At 34.7% G+C, this 25,099-nt stretch overlaps 1 protein-coding gene across 1 annotated transcript; it reads right to left on the bottom strand.

Annotated features, from left to right (window-relative positions):
- Nucleotides 1-9,658: 9,658 nt before the first annotated feature.
- On the bottom strand, nt 9,659-17,972 carry LOC138716195 (cuticle protein 19-like). Its single transcript, XM_069849033.1, has 3 exons — nt 17,833-17,972; nt 14,061-14,174; nt 9,659-10,215 (listed from the first exon to the last, which is right to left on the bottom strand). Exons 1-3 carry the CDS (start codon nt 17,845-17,847, stop codon nt 9,988-9,990), a joined length of 357 nt encoding a protein of 118 aa, XP_069705134.1. The 5' UTR covers nt 17,848-17,972; the 3' UTR covers nt 9,659-9,987.
- Between the last annotated feature and the right edge of the window lie 7,127 nt (nt 17,973-25,099).

Genomic DNA, 25,099 nt, shown 5'->3' on the forward strand with positions numbered 1-25,099 from the left:
CCTCTTATCCATATAAATCTTCTGAAATCTGTTTGATGCTAGTATAATTAATTTACACTATCCGTTCTATGTTATAATATTAGTAAATAACGAGGTATTCAGGATGTAGGCCACCAGGAAAATATATATATGAAAGACGTTGCTTTAGCTTTGCATTTCTGATCTGGGTAACAACTAAAGAAGTCCTACTTCAGTTCCAAGCATTTGGCTTTGTAGTCATCAAATTCCTTTATCTTCACGCCAGAAACGTTGTCAGTTTCTTCGAGAAAGCTTGCAGAATAAGTACCGTAGTTTCCCCTAACTATGGTCCACATTTTTTCACATTTTTCTTTGTATATTCAGTACTATTCATCCAGATTAAGTAAAATTTTGGCTTCGGACTCTTGTAAGTGTATATTAAATAAATATTGACATATGTGTTTGAAATTATTTAATTACAAGTGTTAAAAAAATTATAAACATTGGTACATAGTTGTATTCTGGGTTGCCCAACTATGGTCCACTCATATATTCATGCTTGTAAGCATGAATGGACTATAGCTGGAGCTGTAATTATTCGTAAATCAATCCATTGAGTTTCTAATTTAAGGGTAGAAACATAATCTAGCACAGAAATATTAAAAATAAATTAAAAGTACATGGACTCTTTTCATTAGTACACATTGCATAAACACATAATAAACAAGTGAAATCTGAAAGTCATTTTCCTGCAATAATGAACAACTACAGTATATTAAAAAACAAAAGTACGGTATCAATATAAACTAACACATTGTTAACAAAATATTATGCAATTAAATTCACTGATAATGTTTATTTACCATACTGAGAACTACATTCAGTAGGCTTATTTCGATCCTTTGAATCTCCAATTCTCTTGTAATTCTGAAATTGAAAATAGATCTCTCTTTTTTGAGACGCATTTGGGGTCTTCAATTTGTTTTATGTTATTTTCCTTTCTATAGAATAAAATGTCTTCATTTCTCGCCACCTCAGTAATTGTAGTTTCTTACTACACATGAAAAAACAGCTCCATTGTTCTTCGCTTCCAAAACTTTCCCTGGCCACAATTCCTCCTCATAAGTAACTACCATATAACTATGTGCCTTTAGCATTAATTTAACAGATTTCGTCTTCTTTTCCACATCTGACTCACTGTCTGTAAATATGAAGAGTACACCGGAAACATCATAATCTGTATCCAATTCAATTTCATCGCTCTCATAGTCACTTACAGGGACGGTCGTTTTCCTTGTACCCTGAAGTTTTCGTTTTACCGGACCATCATTCGTGCTAGTACCATTGATGCTGGAACAGCCTGTTTCTTTATTTACTGGACTATAATGATAAATGGTGTTTTAGAATATACTGAGATACCGTGTTTGCAGAAGTAAATAATCACATTCATCTCATTTTATTAAAACAAATATTTCAAAATGAAATACAACTATGATTCACGAAAAATTGTGGTACATAGTTAAGGACTGACTTCTAGCCTTGAGGTTAAACATTTTTCATTCAGAGTCCTTAACCTCTGCCAGTCTAATTATTATGTGAAAGTAAACACTATATAGCCAGGTTTAATTGTACAAACAATCATATATCTATAACTTAACAGTTCTACAGAGGAGAGCTTAATAAAACAGACAATCACAAACTGAATGATTTCGTGTCTTCACACATTCAATAGAACGATGCACACTGACCTTGTTAAGCATCCATATCATTAACACGTGTAACGGTAGATGGAAGCATCTATGGGGAACATAATTCCATCACAGTGGCGCCTCAAATGGCAAAAACCGAACTCTTGGGGTACTAAGTAGAATATAGTGCGTTTTGGACCATAGTTGGGTGCTTGGACCATAGTTGGGTGCTTGGACCATAGTTATGGGAAATGACGGTATGTGATTGCTGCATATTGATATTTATTTGAGGAGATATTCCCAATTTCTTGGCCTAAAGTGGAAAAAAAATTCTATCTCGAAATTAGATAATATTTATTGAATAAAATTACCTTTTATATATACCCTACACATAAACTTAGCGCAATAACCATAAAGAACTTGAAAAGTTCTCAAAAAATTATTTGTCTGCAAACCACTCTCCAGATTACGGCACACTAATGTGAGGAGAATGATTGGCTGTTGTGCCGCGATAAAATGAAAATACTCGTAATAAAGGTTGTCGTAGCAAAAATTGGAAAAGTAAAAGTGAGACAGAAGCACAACACCCGACGACAGCAGTTCCGGTCTCTTTCGTTGAATCGGTGTTTTTCTCAACCCAATACGAGCAAATAGGCCTACTGGAAAACTTTCAGTGCTGGAGTCGGACCTATTTCACCGGCATTATCACAATCGTTTTATCCAGACGCTAAATAATCCGAGATGTTGCTACAGCGTCGTAAAATAACCACAAAAAACTTCCATTATTTGAAGAAGTAGAATCTTACAACAAACTCTGAACCCGGTCTTGTCTGTAAACAATTTTTCTGCTGTTGTCTCGCACTCCAGATATGGTCATATGCTGATTCTGTTCATTATAACACTTTTGTAAAGAACTGTTAGGACACCTAACGAGCTGCTACCGTCATTCCTTTCCTGCTGGGTGCGTTACTTTCAGAATGCCCGCTGGTAGGAATTTATGTAACGAACCGGGCCGGCTCGTGCTGTTATACACGTCACGCTTATTCCTGTGTTACAGACAGCCACTTCCTTTCAAAATGTGCGGGACATAAACCACACTGTAGCAGCTCAGATATTACTTTCAAATGATATTTGGAGTTCTAATTGGGACAAATCACGAGGTTTTTCGATATGACATCAATTACGTAACGATATTACTGCTTTATTTCATTATGTAACTGTTTTCGTATTAAATTGGTCAAGTATATCAGTATTACACCTATTATTAAGTAATTCATCATAAACAAATGAGTGTGTGACAATTTAATTTTAGCTCCTTACCTTAAAAGCTGGCTACGGATTGAAAGGTCCGGGGTTCGATCCCAGGTGGTGACAGGATTTTTTTCTCGTTGCCAAACTTTCAGAACGGCCCCGAGGTTCACTCAGCCTCCTATAAAATTGAGTACCGGGTCTTTCCCGGGGGTAAAAGGCGGTCAGAGCGTGGTGCCGACCACACCACCTCATTCTAGTGCCGAGATCATGGAAAGCATTGGGCTCTACCTCCATGCCCCAAAGTGCCTTCATGGCATGTTACGGGGATACCTTTAACTTTACCTTTACCTTAAACCAGTGTTTCCCAAATTTTTTGAAGGCTCGATCCAATTTTGGGACAGACTTTTGTTTCCAACCTATCAGTACCGTATACTGATTTTAATACCATTCGAAAAGTAGGAGATGTAAAGGAAAATTTAGTCGTGTATGGTACAAAAGATAGCGTAAAGTTGTCTAATTCCGTGATACTCTTAATTCCGTGACATGTGTTTTCACTGAATGTCACGGGGCTGGATATCTTTCTGTGAAGTTCACCGATGTCTCAAAAGTAGGCGAAAGATGCACTCTTTCGAGAAAGATGTCTGGTGCTATGGTCGAACGGCAAAGCTTTGACTGACACTCAATTTTAAAAATGTATCACGGGGTTAGGAGTATCACGGAAATAGGCAACTTTACCCTACTTTTTATATTTGAGGACGTGCAATTAAATTTGTACAATTTTAAACAACAGCTTTTGGAGTATTTTCAGGAAAAAAACTGAAAACAATTATTTATTTATTATGGCAGTCACAGATGGATATTGTATCCGTTTTGCGATAATCGCATTCAAATGGCTGAAATTCCAAAAAGAAATATGAAGGAAAAAGCCATTTAAATAAGTACCTACTGATGTAATGTTGAAAATAGACTTTTTTCTTCGCAGTGCGTAGACCAGTTTCCGATCAAAAGAATCTCTTATTTTTATAACACTTGCAACCTTATATTTACCCAAAATAAAACTGTCCCGTGCGGGACCTTGTAACCTGTACCGGGCGCGTCCCCCGGGTGACGGATGGGGGATCCCACCACTTAGGGTAGGGTGGTCCGAATAGCTACGGTAAAAGGACCCGTGGACCAACAAGGAGCCTAGTTCATGGGGGCTTAAAAAGGTTGGGACACCGGCTCTCCAGGGGATATAAATATGGAGAGCCCATGCCCCGGTTCACAAGAGTGAGGACTCCAACGATCAAGATAGAGCGGAAGGAGCATCCCTTCATGTAGGGCAAATATACATGATGGCTGAATGGTTAAGCCATAAGACAGCAGCCCTGTCACCATAAACTCTAAAAAAGGCTGGTAACCTCTTTGGTGTAACAATTACTCAATTCACAATGGACAGCCGGACAGATTTAGTGGACAAAGACCAAAGCGCGAAAAGGATAAACGAATAGGAATTGCGGATACATTAAATGTGGCAACTTGGAATGCGAGAGGATTGGGTACGAAAGTCTAAGTGATGTAGGAAGACCTAGGAAGAGATGGAGGTAATCATTGTGAATTCGGAACTGGCGATTCGCCTAATCCTTGAAGTGAAGAAGAAGAAGAAGAAGAAGAAGAAGAAAATTGTCACTTGTGATTGCCATAAAAAACAAAAACGAGAAATCTTATTGAACTTGAAAATGATAACACTGTGTGTGTATCGAATATAGGGTCCAGATTTGAGAAGCAACTTTCTGAAAAACAGGCACATTTATCACATTATAATTTTTTACTTTGTAACTACTAAAAACAGTCACTGGTTTTTATGCTCAACGTTATATTTATGTTTCTAAATACAAAATAGTTTTAGACCTATGTTAAAGTGTTTTTGTTTTATTTTGTGAATCATCTCGCGTCTCCAATGAGCGCTTTTCCCGACCCCCCCGGGGGTCGCGACCTACACTTTGGGAATCACTGCCTTAAACTATATTCCATTTTACATCGGATATGCTGTATGTAATAATATACTGCGAGGTCATGTATGTTACTTAAGCAATACGTGGCATGACAGCCCATGAAGGTCCAAAACCTACTAGTTCACTGCTGGCTTCGTTTCCATATGCCTCCGCAGAGGTGAACGATCTGTAAGGGGTGGGGGTAACGTGTGACGAGCGCGATGATCCCCCCCAGACATTATAAGAGATTTTCGTAACCGAATTTCGCTACCTATCTCATCACCCCAAATTTATCACAATGCTTGGTGGACACCGGTCCAATACACTGGCCGAAATTTTATGAGAAAATTCCTACTCCATGAGGACTTGATATCTTAGATCACGATGCTATTTGACTGGACTGTGTGTTATATACTTATTGTAATTTATATAAGCACGGTTATAGTTATAATGTGTACATTGAATGAATCTATGTAATGCATACATGAATGTTTTGTTCATGTATATAATATATGAAACTATTTACCGAATATGGTTTTGTCGTAGTTAGCACGTCGGGGTTCAATCCCAAGGCATATCTATCCCCATTTCAGTATTTTGTCATTTTTCAAGTCTATCCAGGCAAATGCAGGGATAGTACTAATCGCAGGAGGTCACGATCCTCTAAAGCTTAATCATTATTCTTCAAAAGCAATAAGTCATCAATATTCTCCCCTAGAGTCCTTGGATACCCAGAGTAGCGCAATCGGCCTCCATTGTTATTTCATTTCAACAAGCTTGGGATAGGAACATTTAAAATAAAACTCAATTTAGGCCAGTGTCCGTGGTCCTTAAATTTAAAAATATTTGACTCTGATTTAGGCTACTTAAGCTACATTCATTAGGAGTGGATCAGGACAGCACGTTTGCACATCTCCTTTTTATGTTAGGTTAGGTTCTTTTCAAACTGAAATGACGAGTGAAGCGTACAGTTAAAATTACTCTAACCTAACCTAACCTAACCTAACCTAACCTATCCTAACCTAACTTAACATAAAAAGGTTAGGTTAGGTTAGGTAAGAGTAATTTTAACTGTACGCTTCACTCGTCATTTCAGTTTGAAAAGAACCTAACCTAACATAAAAAGGAGATGTGCAAACGTGCTGTTCTGATCCACTCCTACATTCATTCCCTATACGGCAAATAGCGCGCGCTGGAATGACAAAGGCTGATTTGTCGGTATTTCCGGCGCAAAGGATTGCGGTACTCGAGAAAGACCAGCTATCTGTGCGGTAGGTAGAGAACTAAATGGCCAAAGCTACTGTTCTCTATCGGAAAACGAGACAGGTAGCTGTGGAAAACAGCGGAATGCATTGAAACGCGAAGGAAAAAGTGAAAGTATTTTTTTTAACACGTACAGTCTTAGACACAAAAATGGCCGATCTATAGTAGTGTGAATTTGTCTGTCCCTTCGGGCAGCGCCTGGTTCACACGACCAGAGAAAGGATGTTTATTTTGCATCTAATTTATTCCTTGAATATATCTTCATTATACGTAGATTATTCATAACACTTGACCTATAAACAGAGAGAAAAGCAACAAACAAAACAAAGGAAAAACAGATCAGAGTCGTGCATAAGAAATTCCTAATCTCTCACGGAATCAAACGAAGTCTTCCGAAGGGGGCTTTGCGTAACTAAGGGGACATTTACAATATGCAGCGTGTGAAACACGGTAGGTTAATATGTTTGTGTATATAATGTATGTATGTATGTATGTATGTATGTATGTATGTATGTATGTATGTATGTATGTATGTATGTATGTATGTGTTTATATAACCTATGTGTGTATGTATATGTGCATATGTAGCTTATGTATGTGTGTATGTAGCCTATTTATGTATGTATTTATGTAGGTATGTATGCATGTACAGTATGTATGCATGTACTGTATGTATGCATGTACAGTATGTATGCATGTACAGTATGTATGCATGTACTGTATGTATGCATGTACTGTATGTAAGCATGTACTGTATGTATGCATGTACAGTATGTATGCACGTACAGTATGTAAGCATGTACAGTATGTATGCATGTACTGTATGTATGCATGTACTGTATGTATGCATGTACAGTATGTATGCATGTACTGTATGTATGCATGTACAGTATGTATGCATGTACTGTATGTATGCATGTACTGTATGTATGCATGTACAGTATGTATGCATGTACAGTATGTATGTATGTATGTATGTATGTATGTATGTATGTATGCATGCATGTACCTACTGTATGTATGCATGTACAGTATGTATGTATGTATGTATGCATGCATGTACCTACTGTATGTATGTATGTACTGTATGTATTGTATGTATGTATTTTTTTTAATTTTAATTTAATACACATAATCGGCATGCTCCGTTACTCGTGGGTAACACTACATGCCTATCTAAACATTTAACAACCATTAATGTATGTATGTATGTATGTATGTATGTATGTATGTATGCATGTACCTACTGTATGTATGTATGTATGTACTGTATGTATTGTATGTATGTATTTTTTTAAATTTTAATTTAATACACATAATCGGCATGCTCCGTTACTCGTGGGTAACACTACATGCCTATCTAAACATTTAACAACCATTAATGTATGTATGTATGTATGTATGTATGTATGTATGTATGTATGTATGTATGTATGTATGTATGTATGTATGTGTTTATCTAACCTGTGTGTGTATGTATATGTGCATATGTAGCGTATGTATGTGTGTATGTAGCCTATTTATGTATGTATGTATGCATGTACAGTATGTATGCATGTGCAGTATGTATGTATGTATGTATGTATGTATGTATGTATGTATGTATGTATGTATGTATGCATGTACCTACTGTATGTATGTATGTACAGTATGTATGCATGTACAGTATGTATGCATGTACAGTATGTATGTATGTATGCATGTACCTACTGTATGTATGCATGTACAGTATGTATGTATGTATGTATGTATGCATGTACCTACTGTATGTATGCATGTACAATATGTATGTATGTATGTATGTATGTATGTATGTATGTATGTATGTATGTATGTATGTATGCATGCATGTACCTACTGTATGTATGCATGTACAGTATGTATGCATGTATGTATGTATGCATGCATGTACTGTATGTATGTATGCATGTACCTACTGTATGTATGCATGTACAATATGTATGTATGTATGTATGTATGTATGTATGTATGTATGTATGTATATATGTATGCATGTACCTACTGTATGTATGCATGTACAGTATGTATGCATGTATGTATGTATGTACCTACTGTATGTATGTATGTACAGTATGTATGTATGTATGTATGTATGTATGTATGTATGCATGTACCTACTGTATGTATGCATGTACAATATGTATGTATGTATGTATGTATGTATGTATGTATGTATGTATGTATGTATGTATGTACCTACTGTATGTATGCATGTACAGTATGTATGCATGTATGTATGCATGCATGCATGTACTGTATGTATGTATGTATGTATGCATGCATGTACTGTATGTATGTATGTATGTATGCATGCATGTACTGTATGTATGTATGTATTTTTTAAATTTTAATTTAATACACATAATCGGCATGCTCCGTTACTCGTGGGTAACACTACATGCCTATCTAAACATTTAACAACCATTAATGTATGTATGTATGTATGTTTGTATGTATGTATGTATGTATGATGTATGTATGTATGTTTATATGTATGTGTGTGTGTGTGTGTGTGTGTGTGTGTGTGTGTGTGTGTGTGTGTGTGTGTAGTGTGTTTACAGCATGACGTATCGTCGTTGTTCCTGCAATAACTCCCATGTGACATATTTATCGATTTTCAGATACTTAAATAGTGATACAGAAAATAATAAAATCTCCTATATGTAATTATATTTTTTTGTTTCGAAAATGTAAGAATCCACTGTCTCCTATGTACGGCTGCCATACGATGTATGTGTTTTTTCTTCCTACTGAAAAAATTGATATTTTTTACATGGCAGTTATTGCAGGAACAACGACGGTATGCATGTAATATGTGCTTGTCAAACATCGTATGAATGTGTATTTTTATTGTAAAGAAATGTATTGAGGAAATACGAATAGAAGCATAAGAATGTGAAAGTACAAAAGTAATATTAAACAATATTTGGATATGTTATTTAAAAAGTCCTTCGTAACTTTTACGTTGCTGTAGTATTTTAGCATCTTGTGAACTTATATTTACTTCTTTGTGACCTGTATGTATATGAGAAATAATAATGTAGATATGTTTTTATTTTTTCAGGTGAGTGGTTCTATGCAACATCCGGATTTTTGTAAGTAGGCTACTCAGAACTTTTCTTGAAAACGTATGGTTTATTCTGTATTTTAAATTAAATATGAACTCGGAGATTTTACATTACAATGTCCTAGTAAACCGTGTTCGATTTGTTGGTCGTATTCTGAACAGATAGTTCATAATCGTTGTTATAGCAACTAGAATCCGTATAATACGCTGTATTAAAATTTTTGTATTAAAATAATTACGGAATAACGCTCTGAACAGTTATAACATTACGGATGAAGCTAATCGTCGATTCGAGCCCAGTATAAAGCCTACATTGTTTCTCTCTTGTTAAGTGGTGATGTATGTTTTTGGTGACATGCAGACACCAGCTGATGTAAGTTCTTTCAAAAGATCACCTGAACAAAGATACTAAGGTTCAAGAGGAATATATGAAACAATTGTAGATTTATTAAGTACAGTTTATTAACTTGAAAGAAGGTGAAACAATTACGGCATAATGGTAGAAGATGTATATTTACAATAAGTTGAAATGCACATAGCGTGAACTTTTTTTAAATTGCGTGGTAAATGGAAATGAGCAAGATAATAACATTGTACCTTGAATAGGTAATGCACAGATATCACAACATGTCACAAGATAAGTGGCAGTATAATCTATACATGCCGCTTGTCTAGAGAAACTCTTTCAAACATATGGAGGTGAATGACAGGCAAATATTGCCTATGGCGATGTATAATGAAACAGTGATCACTATATTATGCTAAGTTAATGGTGGTGGTGGACTGGATGGGTGGCGTGTCCGGACCTCTCAACGTGAGCGTGGAATCCGGTGTGCTTGTCAGCGGTGTAGTGAACAGTACGGGTGGTGCCGTCGGCTTCCAGAAGCTTGTAGTATCCCTCAACCTTGTGGCCGTCACGTTTCTCATGCTGTTCCTTGATGTCGTGGGTGTGTTCGTCCTTAACTCCGTACTTGAATTCGTACTTGGGGTGAGCCTGTAAAAAAAAAGAATAAGACGTATAATATTTTGCAATCTGAGCGACGTAACACATACTTTCGTGATTACCAACAACATCGCCATGTAACTAATCTTGTTGACGTTCACCGCTGTGGAGTAACGGTTAGCATGCCTCACCGTGAAAAGAGCCCGGGTTCAAATCCCGGGTGAGACAAGTTAGCCTACTTGGTTCAGATTATTCCGGGGTTTTCCCTCAACCCATTAAGTACAAATGCTGGGTAACTTTCGGCGCTGTACCCTGAACTCATTTCGCTGGCATTATCACCTTCATATCTGTAGTGCTCGGGAAAAGTGGCATAAGTCAAAAATGTTAATTATTCAGGAGAAGGAAAAAACTGTCTTCACACTGGTTTATGTCGATTTGATTTTCTTCCATATGAATTATTGTAATGGGAGAAATACTTATGTATCTTTTCCCAAGCGAGCAGATGTTCCGTAAGTTGTCAATAAATTAATAAAAAATGTTTGTGGAAACGGACTTATGCCACTTTTCCCAAGCACTGCAGATATTATTCAGACACTAGATAACTGTAGCAGTAGTAGTTGATAAAGCGTCGTAAAGTAACCAATTAAAAAAACGCTGTTCACCTCTTCCGGCCTCACTCTTCCAAATATTGTTTCGTGAGCCTTCTATGTTCTCATTATCCTTTTGATGCATAGATTTTTTTTTAAATTTCGGGTAGTCTGTTTCGTGTTCGTTCTATGAAAATGTTGAAACTATCTTGTTTTAATCTTCGATATTTTTTATACTGAAATTATTTTCAATTCTAAAATTACTAATATCAAAGAAGTGAACTAAATGAGTAGTTAAGAAGTCCAGAATGTTTTGTAGGTCTTTATTTTCAATTCTGTATTGGCTGTGGAGAAGAGTCTGTTAGTGACTGAAAACATACTTTATTCGTATATTAATTTCATTTTAATCGCCTTTATCTAAGTAAATGCCATTACTTTCCGAAAAACAGTATTTTAATGCCCGTGTAAATCTTATTAACCTGGTCGGAAAAGTTTTAAAATGTTCTGGCTTTGAAATGACTCCAACAATACAAGTAATTTTCATCTCGTTTTAAGATTTCCATTAATGTAAATTTGCAGCTACAACCCTATAAATGTATTATATTCATAAATAATTATGTTTTCAAGTTTTTATAACTGAAGATATTTTGATTACCTCAACATTATACAAAACAATTTTTAAATGAATCAGGATTCTCATAAATTTTCTGTTAGTGTAATTATGTGTAGTTTGTTAATTAAACATAGTGGATCAAAAGACGCAATCCATGTTTACATTGTATTTAAATTAGTTTTTATCTTGTATTGATACTTCGCTGAAGAAAATCTGGGAAACTTAGACATAATTTAGCCTGTAGTGTCGGATACATAGCTGCTTTCAAGTCCTCAACTGTTTTTGAAATTGGTAGTTGCATTTGGCATGCCTACATAATATCATCTTTAGCTTTCAAGTTTTATTTTTCAGGATATTTCCGCTTTATTCAGCAATGACAGATGTCATAAGAAGTGTGATAATTAAATATTTTAGAATTGGGAAGGAATGCAATCGTAGTCTTTTGTAATTTATACTATTCCAGCATTTGTCTAGAGACTAGGGAATGCACGTAAAATCCAAATAAACATAGCAGACACTTGAAATGGAACTGCGGAAGTCTAAAGTACAAGGCAGAAGTGCTAACCACAACACATTGTACTCTGTAGTTTCAAGTTTGTATGAGTATATTTCTCCTGCATTTATTTGAAGGTATCCCTGTTGTAGTCTATGAATGCCATATTGTAGCGGGAGACATTTAATACCAGTAGGATTGTCACTCGTACCTACATGCTTCTTGCCTTTGCCCGCAAGAAAATACCATTGGTGGCTAAAAATCACGAAATTGATCCAAAAATATCCTTGAAATTTATTGTGGAATTGACTGGAAATTATAGGATTTTATCTACTAACACAATAACAACCATCACGTTGTAATTTAATTATTATTTGGACAATTGTAATTAAACCATATTATGCCTGAGCAGCAACTCTATATGTGAAAATTTCAGTTCTGTGACGTGCCCCTGACTACATCTTCAAAAGCATTTCTATTGTTATTTAGCAATTAAAAGAGTGAAACACAATATTTGACAGTATTAAATGTTAGCATACTCCTGGCATTTATTAGTTTATTACAAAATATATTCATTTAATTGTTTCATTAATGCTGTAAATATTATTTAAATCAGTCCCTAATATTTAATGTCAGTTCTGTGACACATTTGTAATTTTTATTTTAGAGAAAGAAATACATATGTAACTGTTTTCCGGTGAGTTCCTTTATTATCAGTCAGAACTGAGATATTTAAATTCTGTAAAATATGTAAAATGTGTTGTGTAAGTTTATATTAACAGTAATATATGAGGTTGTCCATATTCAACATAAACGTAAACCAAGTATCAACATGAGATTTAAGGGATAAGGAATTGAAATTTAGTTTTTGTCAGTTCTCAAACGTCGCAGAACTGATATTTTTGTGGAAATTGTTATATAAATTATAGAATGAAATAAAATTTTCTTTTAAATGATCGTGGCTAGTTATGTGGCAGTGATATACACATTAGCAATAATGTGCTGAAAAATAAACTAATAAATTAAAATATACGTATGTGAAACGTAGGCCTATCTGATTTTGTCCGATTTTATTAATTCTAGCCTGGTACTCATGTCTGTTAGAGAAGGAATAAATAATAATAATAATAATAATAATAATAATAATAATAATAATAATAATAATAATAATAATAATAATATAATGATTTATTTTAGCTGGCAGAGTTAAGGCAGTAAGAATTCAAGAATTTGATTTAGTTAAGAATTACATGTATACAAGAGTTATTTACGAATTAAACAGCAAAATACTATGAACTATTAATTAAACAATGCAATACGAACTGTGTAGCAGAATTAAGTTAACATAGGCCTACATAGAATGTTAATATATTTCAAATAATGTTAGATAATAGAAAGAGATTATGAGACAATTTTGAAAATACAGCACTATCAGGATGCATGTCTGAAGGAAGAAGTAATAATGTAGCCAGTGATAGTTTAAGTCAGTATGATTGGAGTGAAATTCTAATAAGGTTATCTTTTAAGCTGTTTTTAAAGGTGTTTGTTGTCTTGCAGCCCCTAATACTTTGTGACAAGGAATTCCATTGTCGCGAGGTGGATATTGTAAAAGATGACGAATAACAAGATGTTCTATGAAGAGGTATACTTAGCGTGTCACAGATAAGTGATCCGGTATTTACGTCGTGGTTAGAGTATAGATAAGAGAAACGAGACGAAAGGTAATTTGGTGTTGAAGTGTGCAGAATTCGAAAGAGTAAAGACAAAGAGTGTAAAGTTCTACGTTCTTTAAGTCGGAGCCACGAAAGACTTGCGAAGGACGGTGATACGTGATCATATCGTCGGATGTTGCACACGTATCTGACGCACATATTCTGAACTCGCTGTAACTTGACTGACAGTTCAGAACTTAGGTCACTTAACAAAATGTCACAATAATCGAAGTGCGGCATTACTAGAATAAGTTTTAGTTGCTGGGGCAAGAAGATAAATGCCAGGGCCATAGTCCAACCGGCAAGATTAGATCAGTGGAGAAAATGATCCCATCGGGAATCGAACTTTCGAGTTTCTGGCTTGTAGCACTATGTCTTAATTTGACGCTACTGTACGCCTGCTGAATGTATTATTTAAAAAATAACATTCTTACTGCTGGTATTGTAAACTGCTAGTATGTCATGGACTCATGATATATAATAATACTTACGTGGTGGTGTTCTTCTACGTGGTGTTCCACTGGAATCGGAGCATAGTGCGGTAGCTCCAGGTGGTGGTGCTGAGCGAGAGCGACGGCCACGAGGGCGGCGAACACTACCAGAATCTGTGTTCACACACAAATATGCTGATATAACTTCCAGTTCAGTCTATGATAAATGCTACGTAAAGTTTTTTGTAAGGAGTCGAACTCAGGCTGACATAATATAAAGGTATATTACATTGATTTAAAGCTTCATAATTGAAGGCAATATGTCCCGATGTTTCCACTTTGTATTGGTCTCATATCTCCGTAAAATGTCAGTGGCTGTAGTTCTCTTTGGATTATATCCGCTGTTGGAAATGTTTGCGATGAAATTTTTACAAAGATTGGACCTTAACTGCCCTGGATGTGAATGTTAATACATATCTGCAACCTTAAATTCCATACTTTATTTTCCGGCAAAACAAATTACACAAATTCAAAATTGAACATTTCTACAAATAAGTTTTCCACTACATGAAACTCATGATAAAATCAATCAACTTTTTTATGCATATTACTTTGTACAATTTAATGGATTAAGTTTAGATTTCGTCAATTTTTAAATATTTGATGATGTCGAACAGGCGAAAACGTTCATATCTATTTAAGATGTAATAGCAAATAATAAATTTGCAAATAAAGAAACCACATTGATTGAGGATTTAAAATAAATTTATCCTATTGAATAGATTTATCTGAAAATCAAAATGATTTGTAAAATGTGTTTACATATTAACTTAAAACTATTAAATCCATATTGTATTGTATTATTAACATTCCATGGTATTCATACAATTGCTTCACAGCTAGAATATGGAACTTACTTACAAATGGCTTTTAAGGAACCCGAAGGTTCATTGCCGCCCTCACATAAGCCCGCCATCGGTCCCTAACCTGTGCAAGATTAATCCAGTCTCTATCATCATACCCCACCTCCCTCAAATCCATTTTAATATTATCCTCCCATTTACGTCTCGGCCTCCCTAAAGGTCTTTTTCCTCCGGTCTCCCAACTAACGCTCTATATGCATTTCTGGATTCGCCCATACGTGCTACATGCCCTGCCCATCTCAAACGTCTGGATTTTAAGTACCTAATTATGTCAGGTGAAGAATACAATGCGTGCAGTTCAAAGAATATGGAACAAGTAAAAAAACTTGATACTACTATAAAATCTTAATTTTTAGTCTCAGTCTAGACGAAATATATACAGCAGAGATTTACAATATAGTCTACTAGTACAACACAAAGTGTAGTATTCATTTCATGAATCGTTAATGAATGTCATGAATTCACCTACAGAATAGAAGGCGTGAGAAATTAGGTACTTCTTTAACTTGGCTCTAAATAATCTTATGTTTTGAGTTTCATTTTTTATATCGATAGGGAGGCTATTAAAATTTTTACTGCCATATAACGCACTCCTTTTTGATAGCACGATAGACTTGCCGATGGAGTATGAAAGTCATTTTTGACGTGTATTTATACTATGAACTGTTGAATTAGTTACAAGGTTTTCACGATTACATACGAGGAAGATGAAAGATATACTGACAAGCCATGGGCATTATTTGTAGTTTTTTGAAAATAGTCCTACAAGATTCCCTATATTTGGCACCTACTATTATTCTAATTGCTCTTTTTTGTAATAGGAATATACTGTTACTATCTGTGAAATTTCCCGAGAATATTATTCCAAAACTCATTACCGAGTGAAAGTATGCAAAGTATATTGTTTTTAAGGTATTGATATTTACTATCTTTTGCATAGATTTAATAACAAAACATGCGGAATTTAGTTTGGGGGTAATTTCTTTAATATGATTTTTCCAATTTAACACATTATCGATTTTTAAGCCAAGAAAATTGGTGGTTGTTGTTTCTAATAGGGATCTATTGTTAATTATTATTGCGCTAGAAATTTGCGAGGTTGAATTTGGACAGGATTATACAATATATGTGAATAAATTAATTCTAAAATAATGTAATGATTAGTTGGTTTGCCAGCTGTTCCTCGATACTCCTTTTAGCAAGAAAATGCTTCTTAAATCACCAATATATCTCATTAACTTACTGAATTATTGATACTGTTTTTCTTCTTTAAATAGTTAATCGCAAATTGATCTCAGCTATTTTGTTATTATGTAGTTGGTGATACCTCTATTTACAAAAATTTTAATTTCAGCAGAATTGTGCTTGTTACTTGACTTCCTTATTTACGATATTGCACCTTTTCCTTTTTTTATGCCTGCAAACTTGTAAATTATATTGCTATCAAGGTGTTATAGTCTTCCTTATATTGCAGGGATTTTTTTTAAGTACCGTACCTACATATGAAACTTCAGTTAATGTACTTTGTGCGAGATCGTGCGTATTTGCTTGTTTCTCGGACAAAACCAATACGCGTTAAGTGTGAAATACCACATTCAGTATTCCCAACGTAACACACATAACAATTTCCCTCTTCTTACCGCTTAAGCGCGACATTCATTTTACTGCTTTAGGCTTTTAACATATTATTTTTAGAGACGTTTAACATAGTAATAATTATAAATTGGAAACTTACCACTGCAATTTCACCCAAATTGCAATGTTAATTATTGTTTTTCAATATTTGCAAAAATTAAGTAAAGTCTACTACTCCACGAAACTTATTGCATTCCTGATACAAGTAACATTAAGGAAGCCGTGAAAAAATCAACAAGATTCCAGATGCCGATGTTATTACTGCAATATGTTATATAAATAATATTGTTAAAATATTAAAATGAAAAATAAATCCTTACATAACCTTACCGTTTGTTTTAAGTTCGCATTTATAGAGTGGCGAAAAAAAAAGACAGACGTATATAACGGCCTGCTGGAGTATAGTAAACACAGAAAACATTTTATAGCAACAATGTTGAAGAAAGATATTTTGGTTTTCCGAAGTTGCCGTCATTAAACAGAAACCAACATGGAGATTTCATTGCAACTAATTAGAAATTCGTCTTTCAGGTATGTAATAAACGATCTTCGCACAAAATAATGTACGATACACGAGCGGTATGTTTGTTTTCATGTTCTCGGAAATTAAAAAAGCTCAACTACGTTTCGCTTTTTCAATCTTTTTCTCGACCATGAAAACGTCAACATACCGCTCTTGTAACGTATATCACTATTATCTGTATTTCAATCTTTCCGTGCTTTTCCTTCTAGACAATGATACTCATTTGTAATTGCTTGACTATTCCCAAGTCAAAAATATGCTGTTCTTCATTGAAATATTCTATACATTTTCAGTAAAATTATCATATGAATTTAGTAGTTAAGGAGTCGGTTTTCTTGTATTCTGTGTTATTACGGCTTCCAACTGTACAACTGAATATTTTTCACTCGGTTTTTCTACATTTTTGTTTGACACTTTTAAAACCATATGAAACAGTAAAATGTGACTAGCGTAAATTATATTAATTTTTTCAATATTCTCATCAAATCTTTCTTTATTTCTGTAGTCTTGAGTCATTGTTTCTTCTCATACCTAATTTTAATGCGAGACACTCAGTAAATGGTTATCAGTCCGTCAGAATTCATAGTTGAAATCTTTAATAATTTATTAAATATTCTCTAATTTAATATTAGAACAGAAACGAAGAAGGAGTTTATTAAAGGTTTTTCTTCCAATTTAACACACTATTCAAGCTATTTATTTAATAAAAGAGAACACATTTTTCTATCACACATGTAGTTTTCTAACATACCGATTTGGAAGCCATTCTTGTTGCTTGGTTGTTGACTGTGTCAGCTGTTGGTGTGAGAATGTCGTGTTTCGATCCCGGGTTCCCTTATATACGTGTGCAAGAGGCATTGTTCTTTCTTTGGAGACAATTCCCTTCGACACGCCCTAACAAAAATGCATGTTGTTTCGCGAATTTCACTCGTCAGGCTTCCGTAAATATTTAAAAACGTTCATACCTTAATTAAGGTGTAATGAATTCAGCAATCCTGTTGTACAACATCAGATAATACTTTTCAGTTATGTCATTTAAATGACAGAAAGAAAGAGAGAGAGAGTGAGTGAAGTTTTGCGAAGTTGCCGTTCGGAATTACGCTCCGTAAGACACGTTTCTGTTCCAGTAAGAAAACCAAGAATTTACAGGCTTTCCATTCTCATTATCAAGTTTTCAATTAATATCTCATATTTAACGTAATAAGCTTCATTGTTCTCATTTGCCATTTTCGTATTTGTGATTTTTATGAGCTGCCTCCCAAATTTAGTCACAGTTTACAATCACTTCAGGTTTCTGCTCTCTACTCTTAGCTTTACAATTACTAACCCACTAAAACATTATTTCAAACAGTTGTATCCGTATAGGCCGGTTTCTATCTGATGCTTTTCCAATTCACTGCGGCCTATAGCAAGGAGATCCTCTATCATCTTTACTTTTTAACTTCGCTCTAGAATATGCCATTAGGAAAATCCACGATAACAGACAGGGTTTGGAGCTGAACGGGTAACATCAGCTTCTTGTCTATGCGGATTATATGAATATGTTAGGAGAAAATCCACAAACGATTAGGGAAAATACGGAAATTTTACTTGAAGCAAGTAAAGAGATAGGTTTGGAAGTAAATCCGGAAGAGATAAAGTATATGATTATATCTCGTGACAAGAATTTTTTAAAGTTTATGATTATTATTTATTATTGCACGAAATGGAAATATAAAAATTGGATATTTATCCTTTAAAGAGGTGGAAAAATTCACATAATTTATTTATTTATTTACTTATATATTTACTTACTTATTTACTTATTTAATTATTTATTTATTTGTTTGTTTATTTGCTTGTTTGTTTACTTATTTATTTATTTATGTATTTATTTAGTTATTTATTTATTTATTTATTTATTTGTTTGTTTGTTTGTTTGTTTGTTTGTTTGTTTGTTTGTTTGTTTGTTGTGGAAACTCCCATCTTTTAATCATAATATGACTAGCAAGAAATTTTTCCTACTGTCATAATAGCTTTATAATAATAAATTAATATTATCCATACCCAAACGGATCAGACTGTAGTTCTTAAAAGAGTTAAGTTCTGTCGTCAAAGAGTTGACAGACGATACACAGTTTTAGAAATGGCCGTCTAAAAACAGTGTGTGTTGCATTATACATGTTAAAAGTGATTTTATTTTGTTCGTGTATTTCCTACGCTCGACCTAACAAATATTCCTACACAGAAAATGAAATGGTGCTTTTAACATTTGTATCATAAATATTTGACATTCCATATTTCCATATTAGCCGTTAGATTCGGTATTATCAAGCTGCACAACTATCAATACTTCTTTATTCAAGCTGCGCAACTATCCATCGTGGCAGTCCAACTTCCCACGTTTTTCCTTTCTCTACCTCCATTACATGCGAAACATAGTACAGAAATATTCAAAACTTTGGTTCATTTTTTTCTTAGTTCATCTTTTTTTCTGTGAAGTTTCATAATGTACTCTGCGTGATTGCTTCCTATAGACACGTTTATCTGTGTGTGTGACGTCACACGCTTGCAGTAGTTAAGGTTACTGCGTCATAAAGCCAAACATAAGAGGTCATAGCTCATAAGCTATGAAAGATAGATCAAAATAGATTGCATTTTTATAAAGGTCGTATTTATTAACGTATTTCACTTGTGATATGTTCCATCCATCAGTCACAATTTAGCTGATACAAGCAGTTGAACCAGCGATTATGGATTACAAAGAATGGACACAGCGAATTTTCCTGTTTTTTTTTTTTTTCTCTCTATGCGCCGACGTCTAGTTCCACTTTCAAGCGCTAGATGTTAGTGTAATCGAGCACACGCTAAGATAATAGTTGAGACACAGGATCCAAACATCGCCTACCTTATTGCATAATCCAGTAACGCTTTGCTTCAAATAAATTTAAGTTAACAGCTTTTCCTTACTTCTCAGTGATAAACTAGTTGTAATAATAATTGTTTATATTTATATACAATAAATTATAATATAAAATAATACAATACATTATAAAATTATGTATCAAATTCGTTTAATATTTGTATACATTATAATATAGGTATATGGTTTTACTTCTCATAGGAGTTTTGTTTTTTCCATTTTCAGCGCTATCAAATCATTACATATTTTAATTGTTGTTGGGGTCAACGTCTCAACTCTCATTATAAAGGAACTCATTACACATGGAGTCTACACATTACAGTTAATGACGGATTTTTTGTTTCATCATTTCAGTTTATTTTGAGTACATAATGTATCTAGATGTATAAATTGTATGTGTTATATTTCCGCTGTGTCGACTGCTAACTGGTGTGATGTCAGTGCCAACTCCTGGGAGAAAGCAGAATCTCACGCTCAAACTAGTTTGAAGGTCATTGAAATCAGTCCTGCTACATCAAAGGTACCGACGCGAAGTGTCCATACTGTATAATTATCTATACGCTGGTTGAACGTCTAAAATTAGGGAAAAAAAACATTACATGACTTTCCGGTTAGTGTTTAAACAATGTAAAATTTAACTTTGGCATTAAAATAATCGTCATTTTTGGACAGATATTTCTTTATTCTATCATTTACATACATGTTCCCATAAATACGTCATAGATATTAAGGTATTAGCATCCAAAGACGGAGTTTTGTCAGTGTTACGCCAAAATTCGTCAGTTTCATCCTAATGACCATCGAATAATAACATTATTCAACCTTAAATATTTCAGGCATGGCCCACTTGATTTCTTGCAATGCACGATACTAAAAATATTTGATTACCATCGTAGAAATCTTGCTCAGTGCCATTCTTTTGTAGGAAGTGCTCAAACATTAAAAGAATTCTTAAATATTTCTTTGATATGTTAATATTTATTCAACTGTCCGAAGACAGGTTAGAACCTTACAAGCGATACCAATAAATCATCGCCCACGAGGCAACTAAGCTAGGAGATAATAGGTAGGATGACCAATTCCTTTCTCTCTTCATTGCACACATCGCCGATTAGCTATATTTTACACTAATCAGACTTTAGATATTCTTTGATATCTATTACATTTAATAAAGCACTATATATTTTTATTTTGTTATTTAACGACGCTGTATCAGCTACTAGGTTATTCAGCGTCAATGAGATTGGTGATAGCGAAATTATATTTGGCGAGATGGGGCCGAGGATTCGCAATAATTACCTTGCATTCACATTATGGTTGGGAAAAACCTCGGAAAAAACCCAACTAGGTAATCAGCCCAAGCGGGGATTGAACTCACTCAACTTCAGACCGGCAGGCAAGGGCCTTAACCGACTGACCCACGCCGGTGGCTTATCACTATTTTAATTGCTCCAATATTCACTTAGCATATACAGGGTGGAAGTAATATCCATGGTTTGCGGTGAAAAGAACGTAAGTGAGAATTATTAGTGGTTTTGAGTTATGACTACCATGCGATTACAAAAAATATAATTCTTCAGATGATATAAAGGGCATACGTCTATCATATTCGATAATGATTTAGAGCATCAGATGTCCAGCCCATCATAATACTGTTGGTCCTCATTTCAAATTTTATTCTTCCTGCACCGAAAACTTGCAATTAATGACTTATGCCGTTTTTACCACGCACCATAGTTATAATTCTGCAGATTTTAACAGCTTATTCCTTGGATAGAGTACAACAAAAAAATTCTAGTGCCATATATGTCACAAATGAGTACTTTCCTCAGAAAAAAATAATTTACCCCTAAATGTTAACACTGTTTTACTCGATATGTACTATACCTAGGGTGACCAGACGTCCTCTTTTGTCCGGACATGTCCCCCTTTTTAGGCCTTTGTCCGGGGTCCGGATGGAGTTTTAAAAAATCAATAAATATCCTCCTTTTCGTAATTTGTATGCGTAATATTTTGAAATTATCTGATTTCACGCCTTTTTCAAGTAATTTGCCTGTAGGTGGGAGCAGCATAGACGGAATATACTCTTTGACAACGATCATAACTCTCTTTGCTTCTCCTTGTTATAATCGTTGCTCAGAGGTAGCTAGTAAATCGAGAAATCGAGGTGCGAATGTAAATTTCAATAGATATTTTCTATCCTCTTTAATAATTATAGTTCCCTTGATTTTCATATGTAGCTAACTGTAAAATCATTATTATTCATTTTTTTTATAATTTTTTGTAATAAAATAGATAAAACATAATTTTGATTATGATGTAAGCCTAAATCTCTATTGTAAATATTTTGTAATAAAATAGATATCGACGTAATTTAAAGTATAATATAGGCCTAAGCCTAAATCTGACTACATATTTTCTGTCCACTTTCTTTGAACAATGTCCTCCTTTTCGAAGCTTTGGGTCCTCTTTTTTTTTTTTTTTTTTTTTTTTTTCGATGTGACTCTGGTCACCCTAACTATACCTAGGATTCTGATTTTTAAATATATCATTAGAAAAACTGTCTAACCTTTTTCAGTTTTTCAGTAAAATGGACGGTTTTATTGCAAATTAAATAAAAATATTAACACGTTATTTTCTGCCATTTGGAAGTCTGGCAGTCTGCAGTAACTAAGAGACGTACAGACCGATTATTTAGTCCTGACAGCTCGGCGACGCGAAAGAGAGGAAGTAATAGGAGTCATGGGGAGAGCTCCGGAGTAGAGACAAGGGCGAGCGGTCGGTAAAGGAATTCAGTACAGCTTAACTGTACTAGAAACATACCGCTCTACCGCACACATGACATCCGATCGCTCCGAAGGCAAGCAAGTGACTAACCCAAACACCCCTTACCGTAACTAAATGGACTCGCCTGACCCAGGCGCATATTCCCGGCGACTGTTACGACTAAATAATCGTACTGTAACTCTGTTGTTCACACGGAGTACGTGTGTGCTTTCTTACGTGAGCCTGTGACGCTATGTTGCCAAACTACGCAGACTTTTAACCCAATTTTCTCATTAACCATGCACTTAATTACAATATGCATAATAGTTTTTCCTTTTTATTTATTTTATGCTCGACCATGCCGAAATGTAGTAATTATACACCTGGTAGCAGTTCTTTAATGCATGTCATTAAAGTACACCTACTTATTAAAGTACAGGTCTTCAGCCAATGACAAGTCAGCTTTGTACCATTATATCGATTATTCTCGGATATGCAATCAACAGACAATTAGCGAAAAGTCACGGAGGCTGGAAATCCAATACTGTCGCAGAAGGTTATGTTCTATTACTATAATAATTAACGTTAATTGTAAATAATATTCAAATAAATTCAATTTGTCATCTCGTTTTTCAATTCTAAACCATTTTCCAGGTTATATCAGACTAATGTTCATTCTTATTCTGTGCCAAGGTCAATGACATTCGGCCTCGGAAAAAATCAATACTTTCGCGTCTGCGCACATCTCACAATTCAGGTCAGTTCGCACATAACCATAAAAAGACCTAAGTTTCAGTACTTTCAAGTTAGAAATATGGTCGAGCATAAAAAGTCGTATGAAACTTGCCTATAATGGTAATTAAGACGCTCGTATGAAAATTATGAAACTCGCTTGCGCTCGTTTCATAAACAATCATACTTGCGTCTTAATTACTACCATTATAGGCTCGTTGCATAATGTACTATTAATGTATTCTAGTTCCCATTTTAAACTGCAGAGTTGCATTACTTTCATCCAGTATATTTCAGGATACAATTAAGAATTTTATAATCATTCAAGTGTTTTTATTTTCATTTCTGAAACCACATCTCATAGTCTCTTGCACATGTTAAAAACATGTCCTAAGATTAGCAAATAGTCGGTCTTTCGCAGAGCTGAAGAACAACTTGAGCTATAGTCAGGTTCTTTGATTCAGGTAACAGTAGGTAAATGAAAATCGTGCCCACGAAGCAGCAAATGCTAAAGAACATAAACGGATACTCGTGGCCAAAATTATCAGCGAAAACCGGATACAAAGCAGTAGTGAAAAAACATAAAAGAGACATAGTGGCAGCACCTAGAGATGCAACTTTACTCTTTACGTAATAAAGGAACATCTCTCCCATAATAACTATTGTTGTAGTGAGCAAGCCCATGCATGCCATAAACATATAAAATGAAAGACATACTGTTGTCGTCCAAAGGAGGTGCCTAACAGGAATCATATTAAATGTTATAAAATACAATGTCTGCAGAGAAAGTGATACTGTGCTTCCTATGCAAGATATAAGAATAACTTTCCTTCTTTTAACATAATGTACTAGGAATAAGGATAATAAACTTGAAATTAGGAGTACAATTCCTATTATAATCTCTGGATTACGTAGAGGTGCACCAAAGTTATTAGCTTTAAATATCCAATTAGCGTAAGATAAAATTGCAACAAATCCACTGAGTTGCTGTGTTAAAATCAAAATAAAGAGAACTATCATAGCTTTTCGGTTTCCCTGTCTCCTGAAGAGGGTAGCGTAACTTGGTTTATACTTCGCTTCGTTTTTCAGAATATTCTCTATTATCTTCATTTCTTCTTCTATGGCGTTCCCTTGTATATTTCTTCTCAGCCATATGATTATTTTAACAGCTTCAAATTTTAGTCCTATGTGAACACAGTAAATTGGTGTCTCCGGAATTTGCAATAAAAATACAAAAACTACAGCCACAACCGAAGTGCAACCCACACAAAAGTTTGTATAAGAAAGTAAGGCTCCGATACAATACGAATACAAAATACCGGTACACAAAGACACGACTGTCAAACCTACTAGAACTCCTCTGTAAACGGTAGATGATATATCTGAAATATACGCAGGGCATACAGTTAAGACAATACCATTCCCACAGCCTAGTAGGATTCGAGAGAGAAATAGAAGGTATCTGTTTCTTCCGAATGTCAGTAGTAGCCATCCTGTTGCAAAGAATGCGATGCTGGATACCATGGTGCCTTTCTTGCCGATGATGTTTACTGAAGCTTCAGATACCAGTGCACATAACATACTCCCTACTGGCATGGCAGATACTATCCATTTCACG

This window comes from Periplaneta americana, chromosome 16 (genome assembly GCF_040183065.1).
Source record: "Periplaneta americana isolate PAMFEO1 chromosome 16, P.americana_PAMFEO1_priV1, whole genome shotgun sequence".
NCBI classification, from domain to species: Eukaryota; Metazoa; Arthropoda; class Insecta; order Blattodea; family Blattidae; genus Periplaneta; species Periplaneta americana.

What these genes read in the sequence shown, in the direction of transcription:
- LOC138716195 (XM_069849033.1), bottom strand. An exon ending in ACGTAGAAGAACACCACCAC is followed by an intron (nt 10,216 to 14,060) that starts GTAAGTATTATT and finishes TTTTTTTTACAG; the next exon opens with GCTCACCCCAAGTACGAATT.